Source organism: Vombatus ursinus, unplaced genomic scaffold, assembly GCF_900497805.2.
Source record: "Vombatus ursinus unplaced genomic scaffold, bare-nosed wombat genome assembly UNPS02000577.1, whole genome shotgun sequence".
NCBI lineage: Eukaryota > Metazoa > Chordata > Mammalia > Diprotodontia > Vombatidae > Vombatus > Vombatus ursinus.
This window is the reverse complement of record NW_020940355.1, coordinates 7820959-7848874: the sequence shown is the minus strand read 5'-3', so window position 1 is coordinate 7848874 and position 27916 is coordinate 7820959. Positions and strand designations below refer to the sequence as shown.

At 36.3% G+C, this 27916-nt stretch overlaps 1 protein-coding gene across 2 annotated transcripts in view; it reads left to right on the top strand.

Annotated features, from left to right (window-relative positions):
- Nucleotides 1-27916, top strand: part of CAP2 (cyclase associated actin cytoskeleton regulatory protein 2) — a 148851-nt gene that overhangs the window by 21904 nt on the left and 99031 nt on the right. For both annotated transcript variants that reach the window (XM_027864254.1, XM_027864180.1), the window contains exons 2-3: nucleotides 5571-5692; nucleotides 13127-13227. In XM_027864254.1, coding sequence (XP_027720055.1) covers nucleotides 5572-5692; nucleotides 13127-13227 — 222 coding nt within the window. In that variant the 5' untranslated portion in view covers nucleotide 5571. The remainder of the gene's footprint in view (nucleotides 1-5570; nucleotides 5693-13126; nucleotides 13228-27916) is intronic.

Sequence of the window (27916 nt, the reverse complement as noted above, 5' to 3'; positions counted from 1 at the left end):
CTCTCTCTCTCTCTCTCTCTCTCTCTCTCTCTCTCTCTCTCTCTCTCCCCTCTCTTTCTCTCTTTCTCTCTCGTCTGGAGGACATGTTTACTAATGGTCATTAACAGTAAAATATTACATTTCAAGCTAAGTGATTATCATGACTAATCATATGTTTGAGACTTTAGAAAATGAGAATAGAGTGGAATCAAACATGCAATTTCAGGCTAACTATTTTTATCTCTTTCCATGTATCTTGAGGGAATTTGAGATATAAAGGATTATATTCATATCCCAGATGGAGGGAGAAGAGAGCTATGATCAGAGGACTTTGTTACAGTAGCAAGAGATTTCACTTATGCATAGGGGAGGGGTATATGGTCAGAAACCAAGACAGAGCAGATTACCTAGAGTTAGTTATCCAAGACTTGTATAAGATTAAGGAAATATTAAGTTTCAGAAAAAAATAAATTGATCTGGGCCAGAGAAAAAGAAAAAGACAAACTTTGGCCAAGAAAACAAAACAAGTGACTTATCTTCTTAATAACTGTGTTTCAAAAACTGCTCTCAGAGACTAAAAGGCATTCTACCAAAGTCCTTTTATGATCCAAATATGGTCCTGATACTCCAACCAGGGAGAAATCAAATAATAAAAGAGAAATATAGACCAATTTCATCGATGAGCATTTAAACAAAAATTGTAAATAAAATCCTTGCAAGTAAATTAAAATGGGATTTCGTTTCACAATTTGTAAATTTGGCAAAGATCAATCAAAACAGGAAACAGTCAGCTAGTGGGACTGTGCATGCCAATATACTGTTTAGTAGAATTATGAATCAGTTTAACCATTCTGTATATCAATTTGAAACTTTGCAAGAAAAATAATAACTGTTCATACCCATTGCTTCTCCCCACCCCCAATCACATTCATGTGCATATATTGCAAGGAAATCCAAGATGGGGGTGGGGGGAAGAGTCTACTATTTACCAAAACATTCAGAACAGCAACACACTCCATAGTAGCGAAGAACTGAAAATAAAGTGAGTGACCATCAGTATTATATGAATGTAATGAAAGCATTGTATAGTAAGAAACAGTAAATATTATCAATTCAGAGAAATGTAGGAAGATTTCCATGAACTGATACTAGACTCGATACTATTTTCCTCTCATCCATTGTGTCACTGAAAGCACTGGGCGTGAATATACAAGGGAAAGAAATTGAGGAGTGACAGACAGCAGGATATCTTGTTTCTTATCCCAGTTCTGCTACTTACTACCTGTGTGACTCTGGAAAGGCCATTTGACCTTTCTAGGCATCATTTCCTCTTCTATAAAATGAGAGAGGATGGGCTAAATGACTTTCCAACTCAAAATCTATGCTACTGGGATCTGATAACCACAGAAAGAAAGCAGATGTTGAATCCAGTCGTGATCACACTGAGCACACAGAGATAGGCCTTTCTCCAGGATTAGCGTATCCTTCCATCTGTATGAATGTCTCTCCATGGAATATGTTTTTGGCTTCCTATGGGTACAGCTGCTCTGCAGTACTCTAAGTCTAAACTGAAGGGCATCTCCAACCTTGCTGTAGAATAGATGGTACATTTTTGACCTCACAGAAAGATGCAGTCGCACAATTGCCGTTGGTATTCCTTGTTCTGAATTATAGAAATATCTGAGTTTCTAGAGGCCCCTCAGATTTCAAAGGATTATTTTCCTCACTTGGATAACTTGTCTGTTCCCCCACCCTTCTGTTGTTTATAGACCCTGTCGTGTTTTTTACAGAGTTCCTATTAAAAATAGTGAGGGCATAACCGTGTGGCTGTCTAGGGTTCCAACATACCAAGCAGTCCTAAGCATGAGATGAAACAAGTGTTCCCCAAACAGCTGGCAGTCTGAGCTTCTGTGGGTGGTTGACATTTTGTGGTTGTTGGCTGGGGGGAGGGGCAATGGAAAGTAAAGGGAAGGTATTCTTTCTATAAAAATTAAAGCGTTTTTTTTTCCTCTGTCAGGGGCTAGCTTTTTGCAGCATTTGGCAAATTAAGCAATGGAGTTCAGGCAACTGCAAACAGATGGGCAACTATTAAAAGATTAGGGGAGCTTTCGTCATTTCTCCAGTGGTCTTCACCTGCCCACAGATACCCATTTCCCTTTCATAAAGTTTATGTAAAGGATTCAATTATGTTCCTTTTTTAAAAAATATATTTTCCGAATGAGAGAGAGAAGAGAGAGAGAAAAAAAAGCTCTGACGTGTAAAGGGAAAGAATAGACGAAGGAACTTTCTAATTCTGAATGCTCTTGGGATAAGATTCTAATTTCAGCAATGCAATCTGCACTGGCCCATATTTTGAAAGCCTCACTACCACATTTGCAGGGTAGAGGACTTTTCAAAATAGTGATATCCACCGTTCATATCTGATTACCATCTGACTCTTGGTCAAGAAGGAACAAAGTCATATGTGTGTTTCATAAGTATAACCTTGCTTTTAAAAGTGCCATTTGGCCAATTATGGCCATAATAGCTGAACTAAATGTCAATGTAAGACCAATGGAATAAAAAGTAGAGAAGTACATGTGTGACTTAGCTCCTAGAAGAAATTTTTTAAAAATTTACACCCTATTGCACATGAAATTTTGACTTTATGGGACAGACCACCTTTCAGAATAACAAAGTCTCTGTGCAGCACAGGAATGCCTCATTTGGTTCAGAATGAGGCTTTATACCCATAGTGTCAAACTCAGATAGAAGCAGAGGCTGCTAAACTATACATAAAGATTCCTGAAGCCCACATTTTGACTTAGAAAACTACATATTAATATTTTCTATGTTTTATTATATTTTTATTTATATTAACTATTTCCCAGTTGCTTTTTAATCTGTTTCTGTTGCAACACTCAGTAATGTTGTGGGCTGCATGTGGCCTGTGATAATGTATTTCATTCTTTTGCATTATACTATTTGTGAAAGGAAGTTTCTATGTTCTTGAAAGTGAGAAGAACTCTTACACACTCTATGCTTTGGTTAATATAGGTCTGTTTTTAATGTTTTCTGGGCAGTGACCTAATTCCACTGACCTGTTTGATTCCCCAAGGCTTCCTTATTGAAATAATTGTTGGGACCAGCATATGAAGGTCCCTACCTTGTCCACTCTTTAAATTTTGGGGGTATTTAAGATAGTTTTAGATGGGTATCTAATGCCTATTTTTTTCTTAAAATTATTGGTCAGATACATATCCAGTTTATCTTTATAGAGATATTGGGCACTCTCAAATTCTTCTATCCCATCATAATTAAAAACCAGTTTTTGTTTAAAATCCAAAAGCATTGCAAAAAAATGAAATAACCCTTGTGGGTTTTTAAACCAAAGAACTCATTATTTACCAGTTATTTAAAAATAATCAAGCTGGAGAAAGAATGTATACAATCTAATAATACATTAAAAAAAATTAGTCCCTGGAGACATTTGCTTCTATTTACATTCTAAATGTTCCACAACTAATGGATCCTGAAAGTACAATTATTATATTAGCTCCAGTTGCTATTGGCTGTTTGGTTTAATATAGTTTATTAAACTTGAGGGTTACCAGCTGGTTTGCTGTCTCTTGAGGACTTAGACTTAACAGAATGATTTATTGGAAGCAACATGAATGTGATCCTTATCAATTAGCAAGACAAAATATTTGTGACACTGCTTCTGAGGTGGATGTCTGGCTGTTTTTAAATAAGAGGCGAACACAGGTTTTGTTTATGTGACAGTGAGTAAATTGGATGTAACTCTGACCAGTCTGCTTTTCACAGTCTGATGAAGAACAATGTTTTCTATTACATGTAAGACTGTGATTATTAACTGTACTGAAAATAATCTTTGGTCTTATCCAGTTTGGAAGTAGTGGGTTAGACAAGATCATTATGCTTTTTTTCATAAATTGCTGAAATACTTTGAATGTGGTCATATCTTTTATGTGTAATGAGAAGCTACATGTGAAAGAAATGGAAATAATTCCTGTCTTAATGAACTGAACATTTTCAGGGATGGGAGATAGGAATAGAGACTAGACCTATGATTCATTGGTATGGAAAAATTCCAGGTGAGAGAACTGCCTACTGATAGAGGTCAGCATCTTCTCTATTACAACTTGTAAACTTAGAGTTGTCTAGGAAGAGGTTTCAAACTAGCAGCCATCCAGTAAGACTCCTGAGTGCTACCAAAACCAGATTAAAATGTAATTGGGAAATGTTTAACAAAATAAGTAAAAATACAGTAAGACACAATATTAGTTTGTGGTTTTCTAAGTCAATATGTGGCCAGAAAGGATTCATTTCTATTTGAGTTTGACACTACTGTCCTAGAGCACTGAGAAGTTAATGGACTAGCCAAGGGGTGGGACTAAACATGTTCAGACAGAAAGAAACTGAGGCAGGTGATCTTTTAGTAAAATAGATCCTGAGGCTAGATCACTTTTTAAAAATTCCTTTTCTGACCTTACTGGAGAGGGAAATATATGATGTTACTAGATTAGTTAGTACAAAATTAAGAAAGAAAACTTGAAGCAAATTTTTGCTTAACAGCCACCAAAAAAGTGTCAATATACATGATGTGGTCAGTGAATGAAGAAACAAAAGACCTGGGGCCTGGTACCAGCTCTTACCCTCACTCACTACCTGTGTAGTATTGGCTAGTCTCTTAACTTCTCTAGGCATAATTTTCCCCATCTGCAAAACGAAGGGATTGAACTATGTGAATTCCATTTCCCTCCCAACTTTGAATGTCTATGCTTTTGACATCAATGTAGGAAATAATAGCAACAACAATAATAGTAGTAGTAGGAATAAGTACTATTTATATAATGCTTTAAGGTTTGCAAAATGCTTCCAAAGCATTGTCTTTTATCTTCATGACAGCTGTGGGAGGTAGATGTTATTATCCCATTTTACAGATGAGAAAACTAAGGCTGAGAAAGGTTAAATGATTTCCTAGGATCATACATTTGGTAAATATTTGAGGGAGGATTTGAACTCTGATCTCCCTGAAACAAATTTTATGTGGTGACAGCTGAGACTCTTAATAATTGATCATAGATAAGTTGCTAATAATTTTTTAATTGTAGAGATGTATTTTTTTAAACTATAGAGGTCTTTAATTTCAGAACACCTTTTATAGCTCTTATCTTAGACCTCTCAGACACCAACATCAATTCTTTGTTCATCAATCAACCTGATGCCTCTTAGTTCTATAAATAATACTAAGAAATGCAGTAGGTGTTGCCTGCCACATGGTCTGTAAATAGAAATTAGCTTATAATGGAAAATAAGTAAAGAACAAACACTTGGTAAAATGGTGACATAATGACTCATTTGGGCCAGGTGGATAGAAAATGGACTAGATATACCTCATTCCCCTCCCCCCCCATTCAGACTTTTGTGCTCTAAACTGCATATTTTCTTAAAGTCTAAAAGTCCTTTTGAAACTGTTGGCAAAGTTTTCTGAGTTCTAATTGTTTTTCTTACCATGTATGTCCTAAAACTAAGTTCCTATTCTTCATCAAAATTGATATTGCATCCATTTTTGTTACTTTTGTTTTCAGAATGGCAGAAACACAGGGATTGATGGAAAGACTGGAGAAAGCTGTAATCCGCCTAGAATCATTGTTTTCAGGGTCAACTGGACCTCATGGGGAATGTGGAACAGTGAATGGAGTCAATGGAGGTAGGAACAAGGGGTGTCATTGAACTTATATCCTATAATATAAACTGATCTCTTTGCTACCTCATTTAGAACTGAGCAATCTACCTTATCCTTGCAATTTACTCTTCCCTTTTTATCATAAAACAGTTGAACTGATGACTAACTTTGATAGACTTAGCTCTTCTCAGCAATACAAGGATCTAAGACACCTTCAAAAGACTCATGATGAAAAATGCTATCCACATCCAGAGAAAGAACTATGGAGTCTGAATGCAGATCAAAAGCATGCTCTTTGCTCTCTCTCACTCTCTTTTTTTGTTTTGTTTTGTTTCTTCTTTCTCATGGTTCTTCCCATTAATTCTAATTCTTCTTTACAATATGACTAATGTGAAAATATGTTTAATAAGAATGTATATGTAGAGCCTATATCAGATTGCCTGCCATCATGGGGAGGGGAAGGGGAGGGAGGTAGAGAAAATGTAAAACTCAAAAGCTTATGGAAGTGAATATTGAAAACTAAAAATAAATAAATCAATTTTAAAATAAAAAAATGAACAAAAAAGCTTGAAAATAATTTCTATAGCAAAGAAAACAAAAAGATTTATGGACTACTGAAAGGAGTGTTAATATTAGGGACTATTAAGAGCATGGTCAATTTTCTAGACTTTACTGTGGTTTTTTTCTGTTTTAGTGTGTGTTTATATGTATAGAAACATACATACATAAATATATTTCTGTATGGCACTAAGTATGACTTCTGAGAAATTTTTTAAAAAGAAAGAAAAGCTGTCAAAGAGAATATAAAGAAATATAGTTCTCTACATCTGAAATTTAAAGAAAATGAATCATTATGTTTAGGGGCTGCAAGCCTCAGCAAGTTTAAAAAGTAACTACCTCATACAGGCCTCAAAATAAACACAGACTTCATCTCAGCTTTTCATTTTTTCACAAGCCCTTCAGGTGAGAGTAGATGAAGAAAAGATAGATTCCTCATTCTTTCTGCACAATCTAGACTAGATTCCTTATAAAGCACACTTCAACATTACTTTTAGTTGACCTTGTGAAGTTGTTTTACTCTATAAGCAAACATGCTATTAAGATTTCAGGGCCTTAGGCCCTTTTTAAAAAGATGAGAGAAAGAGGAAAAGGACCCTTATGTACAAAAATATTTTTGTCATATTCTTTTGTGGTTGCAAAGAACTGGAAATAAGGGGGTGCCCCTCATCTGAGGAATGGCTGGAAAAATTATGCTATATAAATGTAGTGAAATACTCTTTTGGTTCACAAGAAATAATGAAAAGGATGGTATTTTTTTTTTGTTTTTAGGCAATTGGGGTTAAATGACTTGCCAAGGGTCACACAGCTAGTACGTGTCAAGTATTTGGTCTGAGGTCAGATTTGAACTCAGGTCCTCCTGAATTCAGGGTCAGTGTTCTATCCACTGTGCCACCTAGCTTCTCCAAAAAGGATAGTTTCAGAGAAAAATGAGGAAGACTTATTGTGAACTGATGCAGAGTTAGATGAGCAGAACCAGGAGAGTAATTTATACAAAAACAATCATGTTGTTAAAAGGAACACTTTTGAAAGACTTTAAAACTCTAATCAACACAGTGATTCCAGAGGACCACTAATGAACCCTACTACACACTTCCTGACAGAAAGGTGATGGACTTAGGTTACAGAATGAGACCAATACTTTTTAGACATGACCAAAGCTGGAATTTATTTTCCTTGACCAAGCATATCTGTTTACGAGAGTTTTCTTTTTATAGCTTCCAATGAGAAGAGAGGGAAAAGAGAAAGAAATGGATTTTTGTTAATTAAAAACATTAACATTTTTTAAAATATATAGTTCTTTTAAAAATTGTATTATGTTTAGTAATATGGTAAAGTATTTTTCAAATTCTCTAGGTCATTAACAATTCTTTTTTTTGCAATCTTGCCTTGTCACATTAAATTTCTTCCATGTCATACCCACTTGGAAATATTTCAGGCTACTTTAGAATGAGAAAAGCTTTGGGGGTCAGAAAAAGCTTTCACAGGGCAAGATTTATGTTAGTGCTTCTAGAATTTCAGGCTTACTTAGTCCTGTGCGTTGTATTACATGCCCAAAGACAAAAATTACTGTGTGAGCGTAAATGTGCAGGCTCATTTTTTTTTTATTCTGAATAGAGTGAAAATAGAAATGGTTTTGTGGGAATTGAAAGGGAATGTTGTTTAAGGGAAATCTGCCAGGATCCCATAAGCTTTCTCTGCATCAACTGAGACATATCTGTGGTTTCATTTTAAGTGTCTTTTTGTTAGCTACACAGTTGGTACATGAGATTCATTAATCTGCACTTGTAAGAAAATATTTTCATGTTGTCTTATACTCAGCATGTTTCATTATTCTGCTATAGACCTCAGGTGATCACATTTCTCTAAAGATAGCTGACTACAAATGACCAAAAATACCAAAAAGAAGAAAAGGAGAAAAAGAAAACTAAAGTTCAAATACAAGATGATTCTGAAAGGCCGTTCAGTAAGACAAAACTTCATTAATTTGGACCACACTTACTCAGACAGGGACTGAGCTGAACTGAATTTTTTCACTTTCCGTAAAAAGGGGAATTTACTAAGGAAAATAATAGATTAAACAAGATTTTAGGTTAGATGTTTAGACTCTCTGACTACCCAAGAGAACAAACTGTTGCAATCACATTATGTATAATGGATATGCTAAATCATTCTTATCTATTCATCAAAGCTGGTTTCTTAAGGACAACTAGGCAACAGTTTGCTTACCTATTTCCTTTATATATTTAGTATCTGGAACTCCATCTCCCCAACATCTTCCTCAAAACTTCAATATTTTAATAATTACTCTGACACCCTGACCAAAGAGTTCCTTAACCTGCTTAACCCCAAAAACCTCCTCTACTCCATTTCAGCTGCACCCCAGCATGGTCATACTTTAGATCTCAACATCTCAGAATTGTACCATGTCTAACACATTGAAGTTTTAAAGTCTACTATTTTCCAGCCATAACCTGTTATACTTCTTCTCCCACTTTCTCACTCACAATTTCTTTGTCCTTTATTATGACCTTCAGTATTTTCTGTCCCCTCCAACTCCATCTCTCTGACTTTGTCTTTTTGTTTCTAGCTCTTTCTTTCTCTTTATCTCTGTCTGTATGTCTCTTTGTCTCTGTCTACTTCTGTCTCTATTTCTGTCGTTGTGTCTCTGTGTGTCTCTCTATATCTGAAGAAAGAGAGAGGGCAGGAGAGGGACAGAGAGATACAGAGAGATTCATTTGAATCTATACCTAGCCTTAAACCTATGGTTTGCCACTTTAATGTTAATGCTCTTGAAACCCTTGCTACATTCAGAATTATGCAAATAAAATGACTAAAATATCCATACCTTTTGACCCAAAGATTCCACTACTAGTCATATACTAGGGGGGCAGCTAGATGGCACACTAGGTAGAGTGCTGAGTTTGGAGTCAGGAAGAGATCTGTTCACCTCAGTTTTCTCATTTGCAAAATGGGGATAATAATAGCATCTCCCTCCCAAGGTTGTTTTGAGGACCAAATGAGATAATAATTGTAAAATTAGAATGTTTTACCAGGCCCAGCACCATATAAATGTTAACTATTATACTCCAAGAAGCTCAGTGATAAGAAGAATGCTGCATATACACCAGAATATTTATATCAGGCCTTTGGGTAGGAGCAAAGAACTGGAGAATGGCTAAACAAATTGTGGTACATGAATGTAATGGAATATTATTATGCTAAATAGTAAGATGAATGTGATGAATACAGAGAAGCATGGAAAAACTTATGTGAACTGATGTAGATTAAAGTTAGCAGAGCCAAATACAATATACAAAATAACTAATACAATGTAAATGAAAGAACAACCACAAAGCAATCAAAAGTGAATGTTTCAAAATGTTTTCAACAGTGAAAATTTCAAAGAACAAACATGGACCCAAAGAAGAGGTAGGAGAAGACACCTCCCCACCAACTCCTTTGCAGAAGTGAGAATTCCATGGATCTAGAATATCGCATAAATTTTCAGACACTTTTTTGATGTATTGATCAATTTTACTGACTTTTTTCTTAAAAAAATATTATTTGTTACATAGGATGGCCATCTAGGAATAGGGAGGAATATTTGTGGAAATTTGGGGGATATCAAAAGATATCAATGAAAGTGTATTTTTTAAAAAATCCCTTGGTACGATGATCATTCAATGTTCCCAACTACAAAATCTTCATCCCTTGGAAACCTCCCCTATCTGATTTTTTTTGCTTCTCCAAAATTTCTCACAGTCATTAGAAAGGTCATGAGATCAAGGTGACTTCACCTACTAGAGGTTTGTGGGACATTGCCTCATATGGGCTCCTGATATGCTCGGTAGTCACAGAAACACATGGATTTTATAATTGTAAGATACCTCAGTAGTCATCTAGTCCCCAGAAAGAATAGCAATACAACAACCTGACAAGTTATCATCCAACTTTTACTTAAGACTTCCACTGAGGAGGAACTCACTACCACCTGAGGCATCATATTCCACTTAAATAACTTCAATGGTTTTAAAGAAAAAAAATTAAATTTGCCTGTTTGATATTTCTATTTGTTAACCTTAGTTATGCATTCTGTGGCAAAATAAAAAAGCCTAATGACTCTTCCACATGATAGCTCTTCATGTATTTATTTGATGATAGCTATTCTGTGACCCCACCCCCACTTGGAGTATTATCTTCTCCAGGTTATACTCATTTGAGTCCTCATATAGCATAGACTCAGAAGCCCTTCACCATACTGATTACCTTCCTCTGGTTGCTTTCCAGCTCAAAAATCAATGTCCATTCCTAAACTGAGGCACTCAGAATTGAACACAATACTTCAGATATAGTCTAACTGTGGCCAGACTATAGTACAACTATGACTTCCATATTCCTGGAAGTGATATCTCTCTTAATGTGGCCCAAAATCTCATTATATTTTTTTGGCTACTGTATCACATTGTTGACTCATATTGAACCTAAAACCCCCAAATCTTTTTCAAACTGCTTTCTAACCATGTCTCCTCCTTATTCTTGCAAAGTCACTTCTTTAAAACCAAGGTAAAACTTTATATTTATCCGCATTAAATTTTACCTTAATAGATTTAGCCAAATGTTTTAGCCTGTAGAGATTTTTTTTTGGGGATCCTGACTCTGCTATCTTGGGTTTAAATCATAGTTATGCCACTTACTCCTTGTGTTACCTTGGATAAATCACCCTCTCTGGGCCTCAGTTGACTGTAAAATGAAAGACTTGAACTCTAAGATATTTTTCAACCCTAAATCTATGGTCCTGTTATCCATCCTTTGTGTTAGGTATCTCTCCTAGTTTTGTGTCTTTAGAAAGTTTAATAAGAATTTTATCCATGTCTTTACCTAAATCACTGATTTAATGTTAACCAATACATGCACAAATCCCTGGGGCACTCCTCTAGAGACCTCTTTCCGAGTTGACATGAACCCATGAATGACAACTCTTTGATCTAGCTATCCATTCAGTTCTGAAAACAGTTCTTCTAGTTTACTCTTAATAAGTATTTATCTTATTCCTCACAGCGACTATGATATACCTCTTCTCTCACCAATCATTCACAATCCATTGCCAACACATACCAAAAGCCTTTCCTACCAGTTTTTTCCCCATTAGCAGAACCTCTAGGAATCTAGGGTTACATCTGAACCACAGGGATTCTTGAGTAGGACTTTAGTGGAGAAATAGTATGCCTAGTATAATTTAGAATATATCCTTTACTTTAAAAATTCCCTTAATTAATTTTAATGTACACATGTAATTTAATTATACTGTTTTATAGCTTAAAAAAATTTAAATGATTACAGTAATAATTATTTAGAAAACAAATTCTCACTGTATGTTCCTTTATGTGGGAAACTCAATAAAATTAATGCAACTTCCCCTCCCCTATTCCAACCCTAATGAGTATGTGTGCTGTAACCCCATCAGGCAACCTTCTCACAAAGACATCATAGATTTATTTAATAGCTGCTAAAGATTTGGGAAGAAATTTAGGGACTGGTGCTAATAGGTAGGAGTGTTACGTAATCATGGATTGTTAGGGCTGGAAAGGACCATAGAGATCATCTCATCAAGGGATTCCTTTAGGTGTATAACAGACCCCTTTGGCAGTCTAGTGAAACCTATGGACCTATTCTCAAAATACTATTTTCTGATAACTGAAGATACAATTTTTCCCACATAAATTCAATGTCCCCCTGAAACCTCTTCAGGAATCCCTTGGGGTGGAAGGGAGTGGGCCCCAGGTTTGGAATCCCTAATCCAATCCATTCCTGGAGAGGCTCTGTACTGTACTTAGGAAGTCACTGTGAGATAATGGAAAGAACCCTGATTGTGGAGTCAGAAAATTTGAGTTCAGATCTTAGTTTCTTGGCTTACTAGCTGTATGAAAATGAACAAGACACTGAACCACCTATAACAAGAATTCTTAGGCTTTGTACAGGAGAATAGGGCTCTATTTGAGGTTTCCAAGTTAAATTAAAAAAAGCAAACAGGTAAGACCCCAGAACAAGACACTGAACCACCTAGAACAAGAATTCTTAGGCTTTGTACAGGAGAATAGGGCTCTATTTGAGGTTTCCAAGTTAAATTTAAAAAAAACAAACAGGTAAGACCCCAGGTATTGTTTCTCTCAGGGGCAACTAATGTGATCTTAAAGAAATGTATTTTTAATGGAATAGTGATTGTTCATGAGGTGGTTGTCAAACTGAGTTTTTTAGTGTTATGAACAGAAATCTGGGTTTCAACAGGAACTTACACTAAAACATCTCAGATGAAAAAGTCCAGAAATCCCTTGTAATTAATGGCTGAAAAAAAAGTCAACCCTTTATGTCATTCAGATTCACAAGTATCCTCAGCTGAGGGTTAGGATCGTTGCCACTTTAGCTATTATGACATTGTATACTATGTATTTGCTGGCACATAAGCATTTTCCCTAAGTATACACATACACATATACACACTCACACACACTCTCATGGTGTACAAAATAAGCAAGTCAATGAGCTGATTACTACTGATTGTTACTTCTTAAAATCTGATGATTCTGTGCTCCTGTGATCCTTGCTTCCTCTAAGTGAATGACCTAGTAGTGAGGATTTGCAAGGCTTTATTATGGCAACTAGGTTACACTAGCTGTCACTGAGGAAAATGAAAAGTAGGAAAACAAATAATTGTATTGTGGATCACCTAAGCTGTACTGCCTGATATAATCATGCACCTTGTGTGTACTCAATAAATACTGAGGGAGTAAATGAATAATTGCATGAACAAGATGAGTTAAGCCCCATTATCTAAGGAAGGATAGTAACAGCTGTTTCCTTGAGCTAACCAGGGAGTAATAAAGTATCCTTCTCTCAAAGGTGTTTCACCCTCCGTGGAAGCTTTTGATAAACTGATGAATGGCATGGTTGCTGAGTTTCTGAGGAACAGTAAGATCCTTGCTGGGGATGTGGAGGCTCACGTGAGTATTTTCTGCTTTTCTTGCTTCATGCTAAGAGAATGACTTGGATAACCACTGCCACTGCTTGGTGAGCAGTGAATGTCTCTTGGGATGGTGGGCTTGACCCCAGAAAGCATAGTTTTGTAGATAGAGCTCTGGACTTAGAATGAGGAAAACCTGGGTTTGAATCTTCCCTCTGTCAGTTTCTAGTTTTGTGACCCAGGACCTCTTGGAGCCTCAGTTTTCCAGTCTGAAAAACAGCGAAGATACCTACCCTCAAGGTTGTTGTGAGGATCAAATAAGAAAATGTATATAAAGAGTTCTCTATATAAAGAGCTAGTAATGGTGGTGGTGGTGGTAGTGGTGGTGGTCATGGTAGTTGTGATAGGAGGAGGAAGAAGAGGAGGATAGCAATATGTGTTATTGGAATGAACTTTAGACTTGGAATCTGAATACCCAGATTCACATCCTGGCTCTCACAATTACTAGTTTGGTGACAATTTCACCTTTTCGTGTCTATTTCCTTATCTGTATAATGGAAATAATTTTACTGAACTTCTTACCTTATCTTGCTTCTAAACCTGAAAGGACTATGTAAGTATGTGTTGTCTCAGCTAAGAGACAGCTAAATCAGCTGTCCAGTCCTTTCCCCACTGCCCCACTGCTCTTCTGTTTCCTAAGGAGTATAGCAGTAAGCCAATGTTGACTCAAATGGGGCTATCGTGCAGCTTCTAGACCATCTCATAATATGATCTTAGAGCAGGGTTTCTTAACCTTGTCTATCTCTTGGACCTCTTTGACAGTCTGATGATAGTTTTGGACTCCTCAGAATCATGTTTTTAAGTGCATAAAATAAATTACAAAGGAAATCACTTACCTTGAAATATTATCAAAATATTTTACAAGATATATGTACAAACTTCAAGAATCTCCAACCTTAGCATCCTTAGCTTAGAGACTGTTTAAATGCTTTTGATTCAGATGAGACATATTTACAAACTTCAAGAATCTCCAAGCTTAGCATCCCTACCTTAGAGATTGCTTAAATGCTTTTGATTCAGATGACAGGCTTTTAGTAACTTCAGTACTTATCCTGCCCTATCCAAGAAGGTCACTGTGTTACTGTTTTTTGTTGCATGTTTTCAGCTTTTACAGATTTTTAAATGGTCTACTGGCCAGTTGGCATGTGACTGCAATTGCTGCAAATCTGATCCAGGAAGCAAATGAATAAAGAAATAAATGTGCTCACCAGAGCCTTCATTTTTCTTTTTGCCTTTGTTTTCTCTGGTTAAGGTGCTCACAAGGATTGTAGCTCAGACATCTGTCTGCCTATAGATTTTCCAGCAACCAGTCAGGCCTGGCACTAATAGTAGTATTAAATGCAACTAGAAACCTGATTCTCAAGTAAAACTTTGGCTTGGACAGAGTAAGTTAAAACACACACACACACACAACTCACCTATCTTGTATCCTTGGCATTTGCTTCTGACTCGCCTTCATTTGTAAATCTAAAAAAGAATAAATGTGCATTACTTTGCCTAAGGGTGCCACAGCAGCTAAAAGATTAGTGGGTGGGAGAGGGAAAGTCAGAGAAAGAAGCAAAAGTTTTTATCATCATTACTTCTTCGCTTCTACTTTGGGGTAGTAAGGTGAAGTGAAGAGGACTTTGGACCTAGAGTCAGAAAATCAGGATTCTAGTCTTAATTATGCTTCTAATGAGTTGCATGACCTTTCTGGTTCTCTTTTTCCTCATCTGTAATGGGGAAAAAAAGGCATGGAGGTGGGAATGAGGTGATATCTTAAGTCCTTTGTCGCTTTCAATATTAATGCTTCAAGTTAACATGTTGTTCTAGCCAAATGTGCCTAAGTTTACTGGCTGGAGTTGCTTTGAACTAAAGAATTTGAAGTGAACCTAGCAAGTAGATATGCAAGTATGACATCAGCACACATATTGGGAAGAACCTTCTCCTGGTTTTAAAATGTAGAGAACTCTTTCTAATTGTATATCCTTGCCTAATTGTGCCTTCTTTAATTGTACATCCTTAATCTGGGATCAGAGAACCTGAGTTTGAATGATGGCTCTCCAAGTAGGAGAGCTGTGAACTTCAGATAAACTGTATCACCTCTCTGGGCCTCACTTTTCCCATCTGTAAAATAAAGGGGTTAGACTTAGGTGGTTGTTCTCCAAGGTTCCATCCAACCCTAAATTCCTCAATTATTTCTATGATTTCCAATATAAACCTTTCAGGGAATCTCAGGTTACCTCTGCAGCTACAGTCTTTTCAATAAATATCTCTATTATCCCACACACACATTTAAAGAGGGTGCATTTGTACCTGAGAGAGACTAGAATTGTTATCACTGTCCTCATTTTGTTACTTAAAATGTTATAACTGGAAAAAAATTTTTTTAAAATGTTCTACCTGGGAGAGCAATTGGGATAGAAGGGAGGATAAGTATCAGATCCATGTTCCCCATGAAACTCCAATAATAGCATAATGCAATATAAGCTTTACCTTATGCCCATTGATGGTTTTGTGTTTAAAAGAGATTCTGATAGGTTAAAAAAATCATCATGCTGCTCACTTTCTGTGATATGGTTATATACGATAGATTAACACAAAAAAATGGGATGGCAACATTCAATAAATATTTATTAAGTCAAATTGATCTCAACCCTGCCAAATAAGAGATTCTAAGCTGAGCTCTAATCTTAGAACTGAGATTCTAAACTTAGAACTCTCTTAGCTCTTGTTAGTGTTATATGGTTCTTACTGTTTGTAGCCATTTCAAGTAATTCTTGTATCATTATTTTAATATTAAAATGCATATTATGCTTGAAAGTTATCCAGTACTCTGTGATACCTTATATCAGCAATTTCTCATCAAAGCCAAAAGAAGTGAATTCTTACCACAAAAACATAAAAATTCTTGCCAGAGAACCTTGAGGACCTGTATTGTATCTTACATTCAAAGTATATATAGGATATTTGTACTGAGTTCAGTCACTATGTGGATGACCTTGGTGATCAATACTTTCTTCCCTCCAAACATCAGTTAGAATTTCATAATCATCTTTGTATATGATGTATCAAATGAGGGCATATTTTAAAATATGATCATGCTTCTATGGAATAGATTTTAAATAAATTTACATTTCTTACTGTTAACTCTGGAAAAAAAATACAAAACCTTTTCCTGAAAGTTTAGGCTGTAAGTCCATAGCAGAAAATCTAGGCTGCCATAGCCCATCTGTGTATTACTAACACTCTGAACAAGCAGTTTATTTTTTTGTGTCTTATAGGCCATGTGTCATGAGCATTAAGCTTGCAGCTGCTGCCTTTCCCATAAGCCAAGAATGGGGGTTGAACTTTGTTTCAAGAGCACACCTGTTGCCTAGAAAGAGCTGACATACCTGATTGAGCAGGCTGGTAATATGAGAGGCCAGCAGGTTTTTATATTATATTAAATAAGTGACACAAATGTGCATCATGTTGAATCCTGTCCCTAACTCTTAAAAGCTGCTTTACGTGTACTACAAAAAAAGGCGGGGGAAGGGGAAGCAAGTCTATGATTTAACGTCTGCCACAATGTGTTTGGCCCCTGGTTTGAGCTTAATTTTCTGTATACTCAATAGTCTATCGACAGAGAAGACCACATAAAAGGGAGAACTAATAACTACAATTAGAAGGCGCTAGTAAACTGAAGAAAATAGCAGGTTTAGAAAAGATTAGATCTTGTAAGCTCTACTTGGATGGAACATGAACCAAATGGTGTATTTAAATTACTCTTTAACCTGAGAGAAACTCCTCACCATTCAGTTCAAGAAGGGCATTAACATAACATGTTCTTCACTTAAGGGAGAAAATAAAGAAAAATGTTAAATTTCATAATTGTTCTTTCAGTGTAACAACAATCCTCAGTATCAAAATGGGGAACCATTTAAGCTATCTATATGAGGTCAAAAAAGTGAAAACTTGGTCATTTGATTGTGTTTGATCTATAGACACCAATCCATTGACCTGACATGTTTTTCCCTGAAGTGACTTTTTTTCTTTTACTAAACTGACCAGTTGTTGGGTCATATGAAAATAGTCGAACCAACTGAGACTAAGATAGCCCTCCCCAATTCAGTTATTAAGCACTTCTGGAAACTTGGGATTCACAGTGTAAGCCATTTTAAAATTATTTTCAATATTCATTTCCCTTTCTCCCTTAGAAAGGAGAAGAGTATTCCTGTTACCCTTATTTTGTTGTTATTATTACCAGCAACAAAAACCTTAATGATAATATATTGACATTAGTTTTGAAGGTATTATTTCTAGATGATGGTCATATAACCAAATGACTTCCATCATCCCTCAAAGTTCCTATAATTTACTCATTAATAATAATCTCTAAGTGTTAACAATCATAACACAGTATTTTCAAAATCATGAAAATCTAAATTTTACTTAGTTCTCACTTTCTTGATTGATGCCAGAGAAGTAATGGAACATGTTCCATTTTTTAAATTGACTTGTTATATAAAATATAAATAATGTCATCATAAGAAATTTGACAGTTTTAGTGAATAAGTGACTAGAGTCTCCCAAAGTAATTCACGTGTCCCTGATATAATGGAAAGCGCAGTGGATTGGGGAAAATCAGGAAAACTGGGGACTAGTCTTATTTCTGTGGTTAACTGGGTATGCAACTTTGGGTAAACCACTTAACATTACTGGACCTTTACTATTATATGAGCAATTAAACTACTAAAGCCCCTTTTAACTCTGCAGTTCCATGATTCGTTAATAATAGATGATATTTATGTAGTGCTTACTATTATGCCAGGAACTATGCTAAGCTTTTTGCAATTTGCTGTTGTTTTTCAGTCATTTCGGTCATGTCCAATACTTCATGACTCTATATGGAGTTTTTTTGGCAAAGATACTAGGGTGGTTTGCCATTTCCTTCTCCAGCTCATTTTATACATGAGGAAATTGAGGGAACTCATCTCTTTTACAATTATTACCTCATTTTATTCTCACAACAGCCCTAGATAGCAGGTACTTCTATTATTCCCATATTACAGAGGAAGAAACTGAGGCAAACTGAGGTTAAATGACTTGCCCAGATCACACAGCTAGTAAATGTATGAGGCTTGTTTTGAACTCATGTCTTCTTAATTACAAGCCTGGCATTTTATCCACTGTACAACCTAACTGCGTCATTCATTGCAGAAAGGAGTATAATATATTGGGGGGGGGGGCAGCACCAGAAGACCTGGTCTGTCGTGTTTTGATGTACTGCCAAAAGGAAATCTGTATTATATGGAAATGAGATGTCATGAGATCTTAGATTTGAAACTAAAATGCACTGTAAAGAACATCTATTATAGCCTCCTAATTTTACATATAAGTAACCTGAGCTCCAAATTAATTAACAGACATGCCTCCTAAAGTCAAAAGGAAGGAAGCATCAGATGCAAAATTTGAACTGAAATCCTGTGACTCCAAATCAGGTGTTTTTTCCTACTGTATGCTTTCTTAGTGATATTAGACTGAAATTCAGTTTAGCCGACTTCATTAAATACCTGGGCAGCTAGGTGACGCAGTGAATAGAATTCTAGGCCTGGAGCCAGGGAGACTCATCCGAGTTCAAAGTTGGCCTCAGACACTTACTAGCTGTGTGACCCTGGGCAAGTCAATTAACCCTGTTTGTCTCAGTTTCCCCATCTGTAAAATGAAGTGGAGAAGGAAATGACAAACTGCTCTAGTATCTTTGCCAAGAAAACCCCAAATGGGGTCACGGAGAGTCAGATACGACTGTGAAAAGGCTGAAAAACGACTGAACAACATTAAATGCCTACTTCATTCAGAGTACTGAACAAGATAAATAGTATAGAAAAGACATGGCCATACTTTCATGGAGCTTATGCTTTGTAGGGGGATATGACACATAAATATCTATAATGCAAAATAATACAATAAGCATAGAAAAAAGAGCAAAGTGCTCTAGTGAGGTCTGGGGGAAAGGGACAGGAGAAAAGTTTTCAATAATATATTTTTTGGTCAGGACCTATGATATCAGCCATAAAGAAAACTCTCCAGCAATGCAGATCAGCAGCTTGTCTGCAATTCATTTTTACAATGTTGCTTGAATTTCTTTATGGATGGAGTTTTCAGGGGAAGGCTTCATATAGGAAGTGGCATTTGACCTAGGACTTGTGAGATGAAATGGATTTTGATGGTGGAAGGGCATTCTACATAGAATGAATGATATGTGCTAATATTCAGAAGGGAGAAGGCACAGGATATACAGGGAGCCACAGATTAAAACAATTTGGCTAAATTATAAAGTTCCTATAGAGGAATAACAGAGGATGAGGCTAGAAAGGGAGGTTGGGATCTTATTGTAGAAGGGCCTTGAATGTCAGGTTAAGTAGTTGGGACTTTATTCAGTAGGTGAGAGGGAACCTTTGCAGACTTTTGAGAAGAGGAATGACACTATTTAAATAGTGCTTTGAGACAGTTGTGTGATCACAAAAGATAAAGTGAAATGTGTGAAATTAAAAAAGGTTTTACACAGCAAAATTAATGCAATTAGGATAAGAAGAGGGGCAGTGGATAGAGTGCTGGACCAGCAGTCAGGAAAACCTGAGTTCAAATCAGATACTTACTAGCTCCATGACCTTAGGCAAATCTTTTAACCTCTATTTGCCTTAATCTATTGGAGAAGGAAACGGCAAACCACTCCAGTATCTTTGCCAAGAAAACCTAATTGACTGTGGACTTCATGGTGCATGAGGTCATGAGGAGTCAAACACAACTGAACAAGAAAGGATAAGAAGAGAAGTAGTTGATTGGGGAAAACTGTTGGATCAAAAATTTCTGATAAGGGTGTGATATCCAAGTTATATAGGTAATTAACAATAATGCATGAAACTAAAAGCCATTTCCCAATAGAGAAGTGGTCAATGGATATGAACAAACTGTTCTTTAAAAAAGTAATTGCAAATTATTAACAACACTATGAAAGATCTCTCCAGCTCACTTACAATAAGATAAATACAAATCAAAGCAATCTGAGGTTTTACTTTACATCCCATATGCTGGTAAAGATGACAAAAAAAGTAACAATATTAGAGGGGTTATGGAAGGACAGGTACATTGGTGCACTCTTGATGAAGTTGTGAATTGGTCTAGCTATTCTGGAAAGCAATTTAGAATTATGCTATGAAAGTGACTAAAATGTCTAAATCAGAGGTGTCAGAGTCAGAGTCAGCAAAACTCCTAAGTGGGCTGAACCAGATTAAAATGCAGTTGAGAAACATTTAACAAAATAAATAAAAATACAATACAACATAGATAATGCTAATTTAAGGTTTAATGTCAACATGTGCCAGCAGGTATCCATTTCTATTTGAGTTTGACATCACTGATCCTTTAATCCAAAGATCCCATTTTAGTCATATACTCCATTTAATTCAATTATAAGAAGAAAGTTTCTAAACACAACAAAATATCTACAGTAGCACTTAAAAAACTAGAAACAAAGTAGATGCTCATTGATTGGAGAATAGCTAAACAAACTATAGTACATGAATGTAATGGAATATTACTGTGCTTTATGAAACAATGAACTCAGAGAAGCATGGGAAGACTTGCATGGTCTGATGCAAAAAGGTCCTGAAACTCTAGAATGCAGCTGCAAAGGTTGTAAGTAACCTCTTTACCTTACAGCTATAGCTATAGCCACAGATTTAGCTTTTTCTCATCCCTCCCCCAACTGCTGATGCCTTCCTTCCCGAATTACATTGTATTGAATTATGTTTAAACTTATTACATACAGTATGTTTATATTTATAAACTTAATATTGATGTTATGTTTATTTTATATGTACTTGTTGCATTAGACTGGAAGCTCACTGAAAGTAGGGATTATTTCATTATTCATTCTTATATTTCCAGAACCTAACACAGTATCTAGCAAATAGCAGTTTCTTACTAAATACTTGTTATGGGTCAGCTAGGTGGCATAGTGGATAGAGCACCGGCCCTGGAGTCAGGAGGATCTAAGTTCAAATCTGGCCTCAGATATATAATACTCACTAGCTGTGTGACTCAGGGCAAGTCACGTAACCCCAACTGCCTCACCAAAAAATAAATAAATAAATGCTTGTTATTTGATTGACTGATGAACTGTTGCTCCTTCTTGGAAGCAGAGGACTTTTATACATTTATACAGCACTTTCCATACTTTATTTCATTTGATCGTTACACTAGACTCATGAAACAATTTACGTACATACTATTTTCCTGATTTATAGATGATGAAACTAAAGATCAGGGCATTGAAGGTCATGGCATTGAGGGTCAAAGTCACATGCAATAAGTAATGGGAAGAACTAGGTTCTCTGGCTTTAACTCCAGGGATCATTTTACCTCATGCTGTATGATTCAGCACATGGAAATCCCCTGTGCTGGTGACTTGGACTTGCCAGCTTTGCAAAGGAGCTACAACAGAGTGATCTCTTTTCATAGGTAATAATCATAATAATAACAATAAAAATTCACATTTATACAATGCTTTACAGTTTTCCATATACTTTTCTCACATCAACAAGCAGTGGATCTGGCACTGTGAATGGAACACTGGACCTGGAATCAGGAAAACCTGAGTTCAAATCCAGCCTCAAACAATTATTAGCTGGTCAAGTCACTTAACCTCTGTTTGCCTCAGTTTTCTCAACTGTGAAATGGAGATAATAGTAACACCTATCTCCCAGAGTTGTTGGGAAGATCAAATGAGATAATAATTATAAAGCACTTTGCACAGTGCCTAGCACATAAAAATGCTAGCTAAATTTTAGGTAGATAGTAAAAGTATCATTCACGTTTTGTGGGAAGGAAATGAAAAACTCAGAATTTAAGTGGCATGGCTTGAACAAAGGAGGTTGTGTAGGACACATCACCCCCAAGAAAGTCTGACCCTTGATATCTAGTAGTTGGTCTAATCCTACTGTTATTTTGTAATTGTGTCTTTTTCCCTGCTTTAGCACTGTAGACAGTAGATCAGGGGAGAAGTACTTCATTTTCCTAATCCCTGAAAGAATGAGGCACCCTGGTGAGGTTTCACTGGTCTATGTGTCTATAAGTGACAGAAATGAGTTAGGAATCCCAACTTGTTGGGAATAGAGGCTGCTGTTGAGATACAGATGCAGATTACTATGAAGAATAAGGTCAAATCTAAAAGTTGGTTCTGAGGTCCGTATGTCCCTAATAGCTAATGAGAGTCATCAGAGAAAGAAAGGTACAGTAACTTCAATGTAGTGTCTCTTACTAATACAATCTAGATGTGTTTTTCCCATGAGGCAATTTCAGTGTGATATATAATCACAAGAGTATTTCAATATCAGCTTCTCTAGTGAAGGAATCCTATAAATATAAAACTTCATTCATCATAAATGCAATACCAGCTATAAAACTTGATCTGGCAGTATGCATGGTATTCTTTTGGAGAAGTGATTTTTTTTTAAAAAACTGGATAATATGAGATATAAAAGTTGTAAAGAGGAGCTTTAGCAATTAGGTAGTTCATTTGAACAATAGAGACAGGTAACCAAGTCAATCGAACTTCCAATTTGGTTGACCTAAAGTATCTGGTTTGGTTGACTGCATTGCTCGAAAGAATTGTAAAATTAACAAGACATTGTACTTTTTTCTAAGAATAGAATTATGGATGAGAAGTGGTTTTTTTTTAAATTTAAGCTGATTTTTGTTGCTTTTATATCACCTGCATTTGGAGAGCCACACTTTATGATAATTTTCTAAAAAATATTCGTAAACCACAAGCCTAACTGGCATTAAGTTGTGAGCTCCTTGAGGACAAAGACTGGATTTCTTTTGTTTTTGTTTTCCCTGGACTTAGTACAGTGCCTGCTACACAGGAGGCATTTAGTAAGTGTTTATTGACTATGACCTGAGGGCCAAATGTGGCTGGCCACCTGCTTTTGTGTGCCAGAAATTTAAGGATGTCCAACCCCCTCGTTTTATAGATGAAGAAACCAAGTCCCAGAGAAGTATAGTGATTCCTCTCAATGTCACACAAGCAGAAAACAGCAGAGTTGGTCATCTGACTCCAGGACCAGAAAGATTTGTAATAACTAAGTGAAAGGATGTCTAAGAGAAGTGTGTTAATCAATAGACTTCCCTCAAATCATCTTGGGTCAAACTCAGTCTCTGAAACTTAATAAAAAATTGTCTTTTTTTTTCCCTAACATGGTACCAGTGGGCAGGCCCAAACTCTCTATGGAAGAGATGCTTATCAAATATTCCAAAAAAAGGTTCATTGCCCTTTAAGGTCATCAAGTTGTATAAAGAACTCCCTGTTGAACTTTCCTTAGCATCCCCTCCTCATTAGCCATCTCTGCAACCCAAACCAGTGTGCCCTTTGGCATACTGGTCCATTTCCCCATTTCTGGATAGCTCTCTGGGGATCTAAGAAGGCTCCAACAGCTGTATTTTTCTTAATTGCCTTCTGCAGTGCCTTACTTTTAAGAGCCTCGGTGATATGAAGGATCCCAAAGTGCTACTGGTTAGTTGGATATTGGCAAACCCTGAGGGTCTTCCCCCCCCAGTCTGATTTTTTTTATTAAAGGGGCCCTTGGCCTACTTCTTAAACAGCCTTAATCACTGAATGAGCATTGCCTCAGTCAAAGTGAGAACTTGGAAAGACCTTACCTTAAAAAGGCCAAGTCTCCCACTGTATTGTGCACCATCTCCAGTTGTCCTGACCTATATCTGACCACTGGACCCAGATGGCTCCAGAGGAGAAGTGAGGCTGGTGATTTTGCATAGCCCTCCCTCACTTAAATCCAATTCATTTCAAGCATGGCATCATCTTCCTAATGTCATGGTCCTCTTCAAGAAAGAAGGACAAACCACAAGTTCTAGTCATGTGATTCTTATTCTGGGCCAGACCTACATGGCCTTTGACATTTCAGTTTTCATTGTTTTATTATTGTTTTGTTTTGTTTTGTTTTTGAAGGTAGTTGGAATGAAGTGCCTTGCCCAGGGTCACATAACTAGCAAGTGTCTGAGGCCAAATTTGAACTCAGGTCTCCCAACTCCAGGGCCAATGCTCTATCCACTGAACCACCTAGCTGCCCCTCATTATTGTTCTTTTTCATTTAATATTGTTGTAGTTAGTTTTTATGTTGTTTTTCTGGTTCTTCTTAATTCAATTTTTACAAGTTCATGTAAGGCTTTCAATGCTTTTCTGTATTTATCATAATCATCTTTTCTTAGGGTATTATTTCATTAGGTTCTTATACCACAATTTATTTAGCTATTCCCAGATCAATAAGTACCTAAATTGTTCCTAGTTCTTTACTACCACAGAAAGTGCTTCTATAAATATTTTGATGTGTATGGGTATGGGTATGTATTTTGAACTAAATTTTAATTAGCTTTAGATTACACACCTTGTTAAATCTCATGCTTGCCCACTAATCTACACCCATTCAGGTTATAGAAAGAGTCACATAATGGGCAAATTATTCGACTATTGAAAGAATCACATAATGGGCAAATTATTTTACTTTTTAATAAAAGGGAAGCATTCCCAGTTGGATGGAACAACAATGACCTGGCCTTAGGAGTGTTGTTTATTAGAGAAAAGTCTGATTAAGAACCCCTACTGTTTAAACAGACTAGTTGTACGGAGAGTGTATCTTTCTCTCTAACATGCTTACTTAACAGAGAACAGGCAGTAAGTGGAAAGTAATGCCAGATCTTCCGCCTGCAAGACGTACAACCTTTGGCTTCCATTTTCTCATATGCATAATGAGAGGGGTAGAATTGATGGTCTCTGTCATGCTAGGACTCACTGGTTCAGGGATTCTTAATCAATTTGTTGTGTCATAGACCCTTTTGACAGGTTGATAAAGCCTCTTCTCAGAATGTTTTTAAATGTATAAATTAAAATACATAAAATTCAAAGGAAGTCAATGATATTGAAATCCATTTATCAAAGTTTTGGTTTGTTTTTTCTTTAATTTCATAGACTCCAAGTTAAGAACTCCTACTGATTGAATCAGTGCTAGAGGATAAGTATTTAGTGTCAGTTGAAAGAAATAAGGCTTTCATCATGGAGTTGTCACTTTGTGAAAAGCATTCTCATTTTGATAGAGTAAGTAGCAAAGAGTTTCTTTTTTGAGATCATGAACAGAAAATAGCTGAAGAATACTGAAAAGCAACATTTTTTCAGATTTTTCCATAATTTAAGGCAGAGGAAAGCTATTTCTGTTACTACTAGATTGTACTTTTCAGGCATTCCTTTACCCAGAATGAATGACAGTATAATAGAAAGAAATGTTGGGTTTGTTTATTCTGTTACTAGGTGGGACAAGATTATTTTTTAAATAATCTTGTACTTATTGGTAAAGTGCCCATAGGAAGATGACCTTGAACCTTTTAGCTCTAAGTGCTCTATAATATGAGTCTACACCATGTCTGCAAACAAATTGGAAACACAGGTTTAGGTTTGGATTCTGTCATCAGCTGTGCTGCTCCTCAAAGGACCAATTGGTCTTCCCCTACATCATCTGCAGTTCACTTAAATTTTTACTATAGCTTCACTTTCGGTTTCCTACTAATAATTTTATTGGAATATTTTCATTCAATTCAACAAAAATGTATTGTGTGAACACAGCATACAAGACAATTCCCCAGGCTGTGAGGATTCAAATATAGATATTACACAGTCCTTACCCTCAAGAAGCTTACAGTCTAATGGGGGAAAGATTCATCCTCAGATTGCTAAAAATACAAAGAAGATTGACAGTTGAGGACAGTTGAGACAAAATGCTGTGAGAGATCACTTGTAGCTAGAGTTAGAGAAAAGGTTTCAAAGAGAAGGTATCTGAATTGTACCTAAAGGGAAGGCCTTCATCAGGTAAAGATTGGGAGGGGAAAAGATGGAATAGTCCATTCCAGGCATGATGGATAGAATAATTGAACAAGACAAGAATAGGCACAGAGAGTAGCCCACGTTGTTTGGAATGTGGATTAGATGAAGGAGAGTTTTGCTGGATGAGGCTGGAAAGGTAGATTGAAGCCATATCATATAGAATCCATTTCGATAAATGTTCTCTTGGGAATCCACAACACAAGAAAACTATTCTTTCACTGTGTTCGTGTGACAGAGTTCCAGTCATTGACTTGGACAAAGCATAGTTATATAATTCAGTTTTTGATTTCAGAATCAATTAGAATTCTTTTATCTCAGAGAACCATGTGAAACAGAGTGATTTTTAGAGTTGGAACAGTAACTCATTTTGGTGATAGTGGTTTAAGGTTTGCAAAGCACTTTCCTTACAACAGCATTGTAAGATAGGTATTGTATCATTACTGCCATTTTCAAGGTAGAAATTGAGGTTTGTAAGAGGTTGAGTAGCCTGCCTGTGATCACATGGCTAATGAGAGTCTGAGGAAGACTTCAAATGCTGGCCTCCTAAGTACAAGAACATTCTGCTTACATTGCCGCAGAAAAGTAATTTATCTATCATTCAATCAATCCCCTCATTTTAAATTGAGGAAGATGAGGCCCCAAAAGGTTAAGCGAACAAATGATCAAGTCTCATATACTAGTGAATGGCAAAACTGGGACTGCAGCAGAATCCAAGACTTTCCCCCCGTTTTCTCTTTAGTTGATTTGACTATCAAAGACTATGGCAAAGTGAAAGAAAAGGATCTAACAAATTACTGCATTGCACTTGGCCTTTTCCAGGATACTGAACTCAATTTATGGCAATGAGGATGTTATTGAGAAATGAGTGTTTTAGTGATGAAAATGTAATTCCAGTCACATAAAACTTGGGAAAACTTAAGATCATCTGTAGCTAGGTGGCACAGTGGATCAAGCACTGGGCTTGGAATCAGAAAGACCCATCTTCCTGAGTTCAAATCCAGCCTCAGATACTTTCTAGCTGTGGGACCCTGGGCATGTCACTTAACCCTGTTTGCCTCAGTTTCTTCATCTGTAAAATGAGCTGTAGAAGGAAATGGCAAACCACTCCGTTATCTTTATCAAGAAAACCTGAAAATGAGGACATAAAGAGTTAGACATGACTGAAACAACTGAACAACATTAGCCAATGTTTACCAATACTTGTTCTTTCCTAACCCCATTTTGGAAATGAGAAATTCAAGACTAGTGAAATGATTTGCCCAAAATTATATAGCAACCTCACACCTGATTTGACTAGGAATTTTAAAGGGTTTTCAAAAAGGCTTTGTACACTTTTTTTTAACTTTAGAAGCATAAGTTATAGACATTATGGAACAATCTTTAAGTGTCCTTTAAAGACAAATGTATTAAAATATAGGACAGCTACTTTACACAAACATATACAAAGTATTTTTATTTTCACTCTTGTGACTAATGAAAAATAACTACTGCAGATGAGGCATATAGGTGATACATAACAGATAACCTGCTAAACTTAGAGTCAAGAAGAACCAAGTTCAAGTGTTTTCTCAGATACTGCCCAGCCATGTTTTTCTTGGCAAGTCATTTAACCTCTTTCTGCCTCCATTTCCTCATTTATAAATTGGGGGTAGTAGTAGCACCTACCTCACAGGGTTGTTACAATGATTGAACAAGATCATATGTGAAGCACTTTGCAAAGCTTAGAGTACTATATAAATATTAGCTCTTATTATCA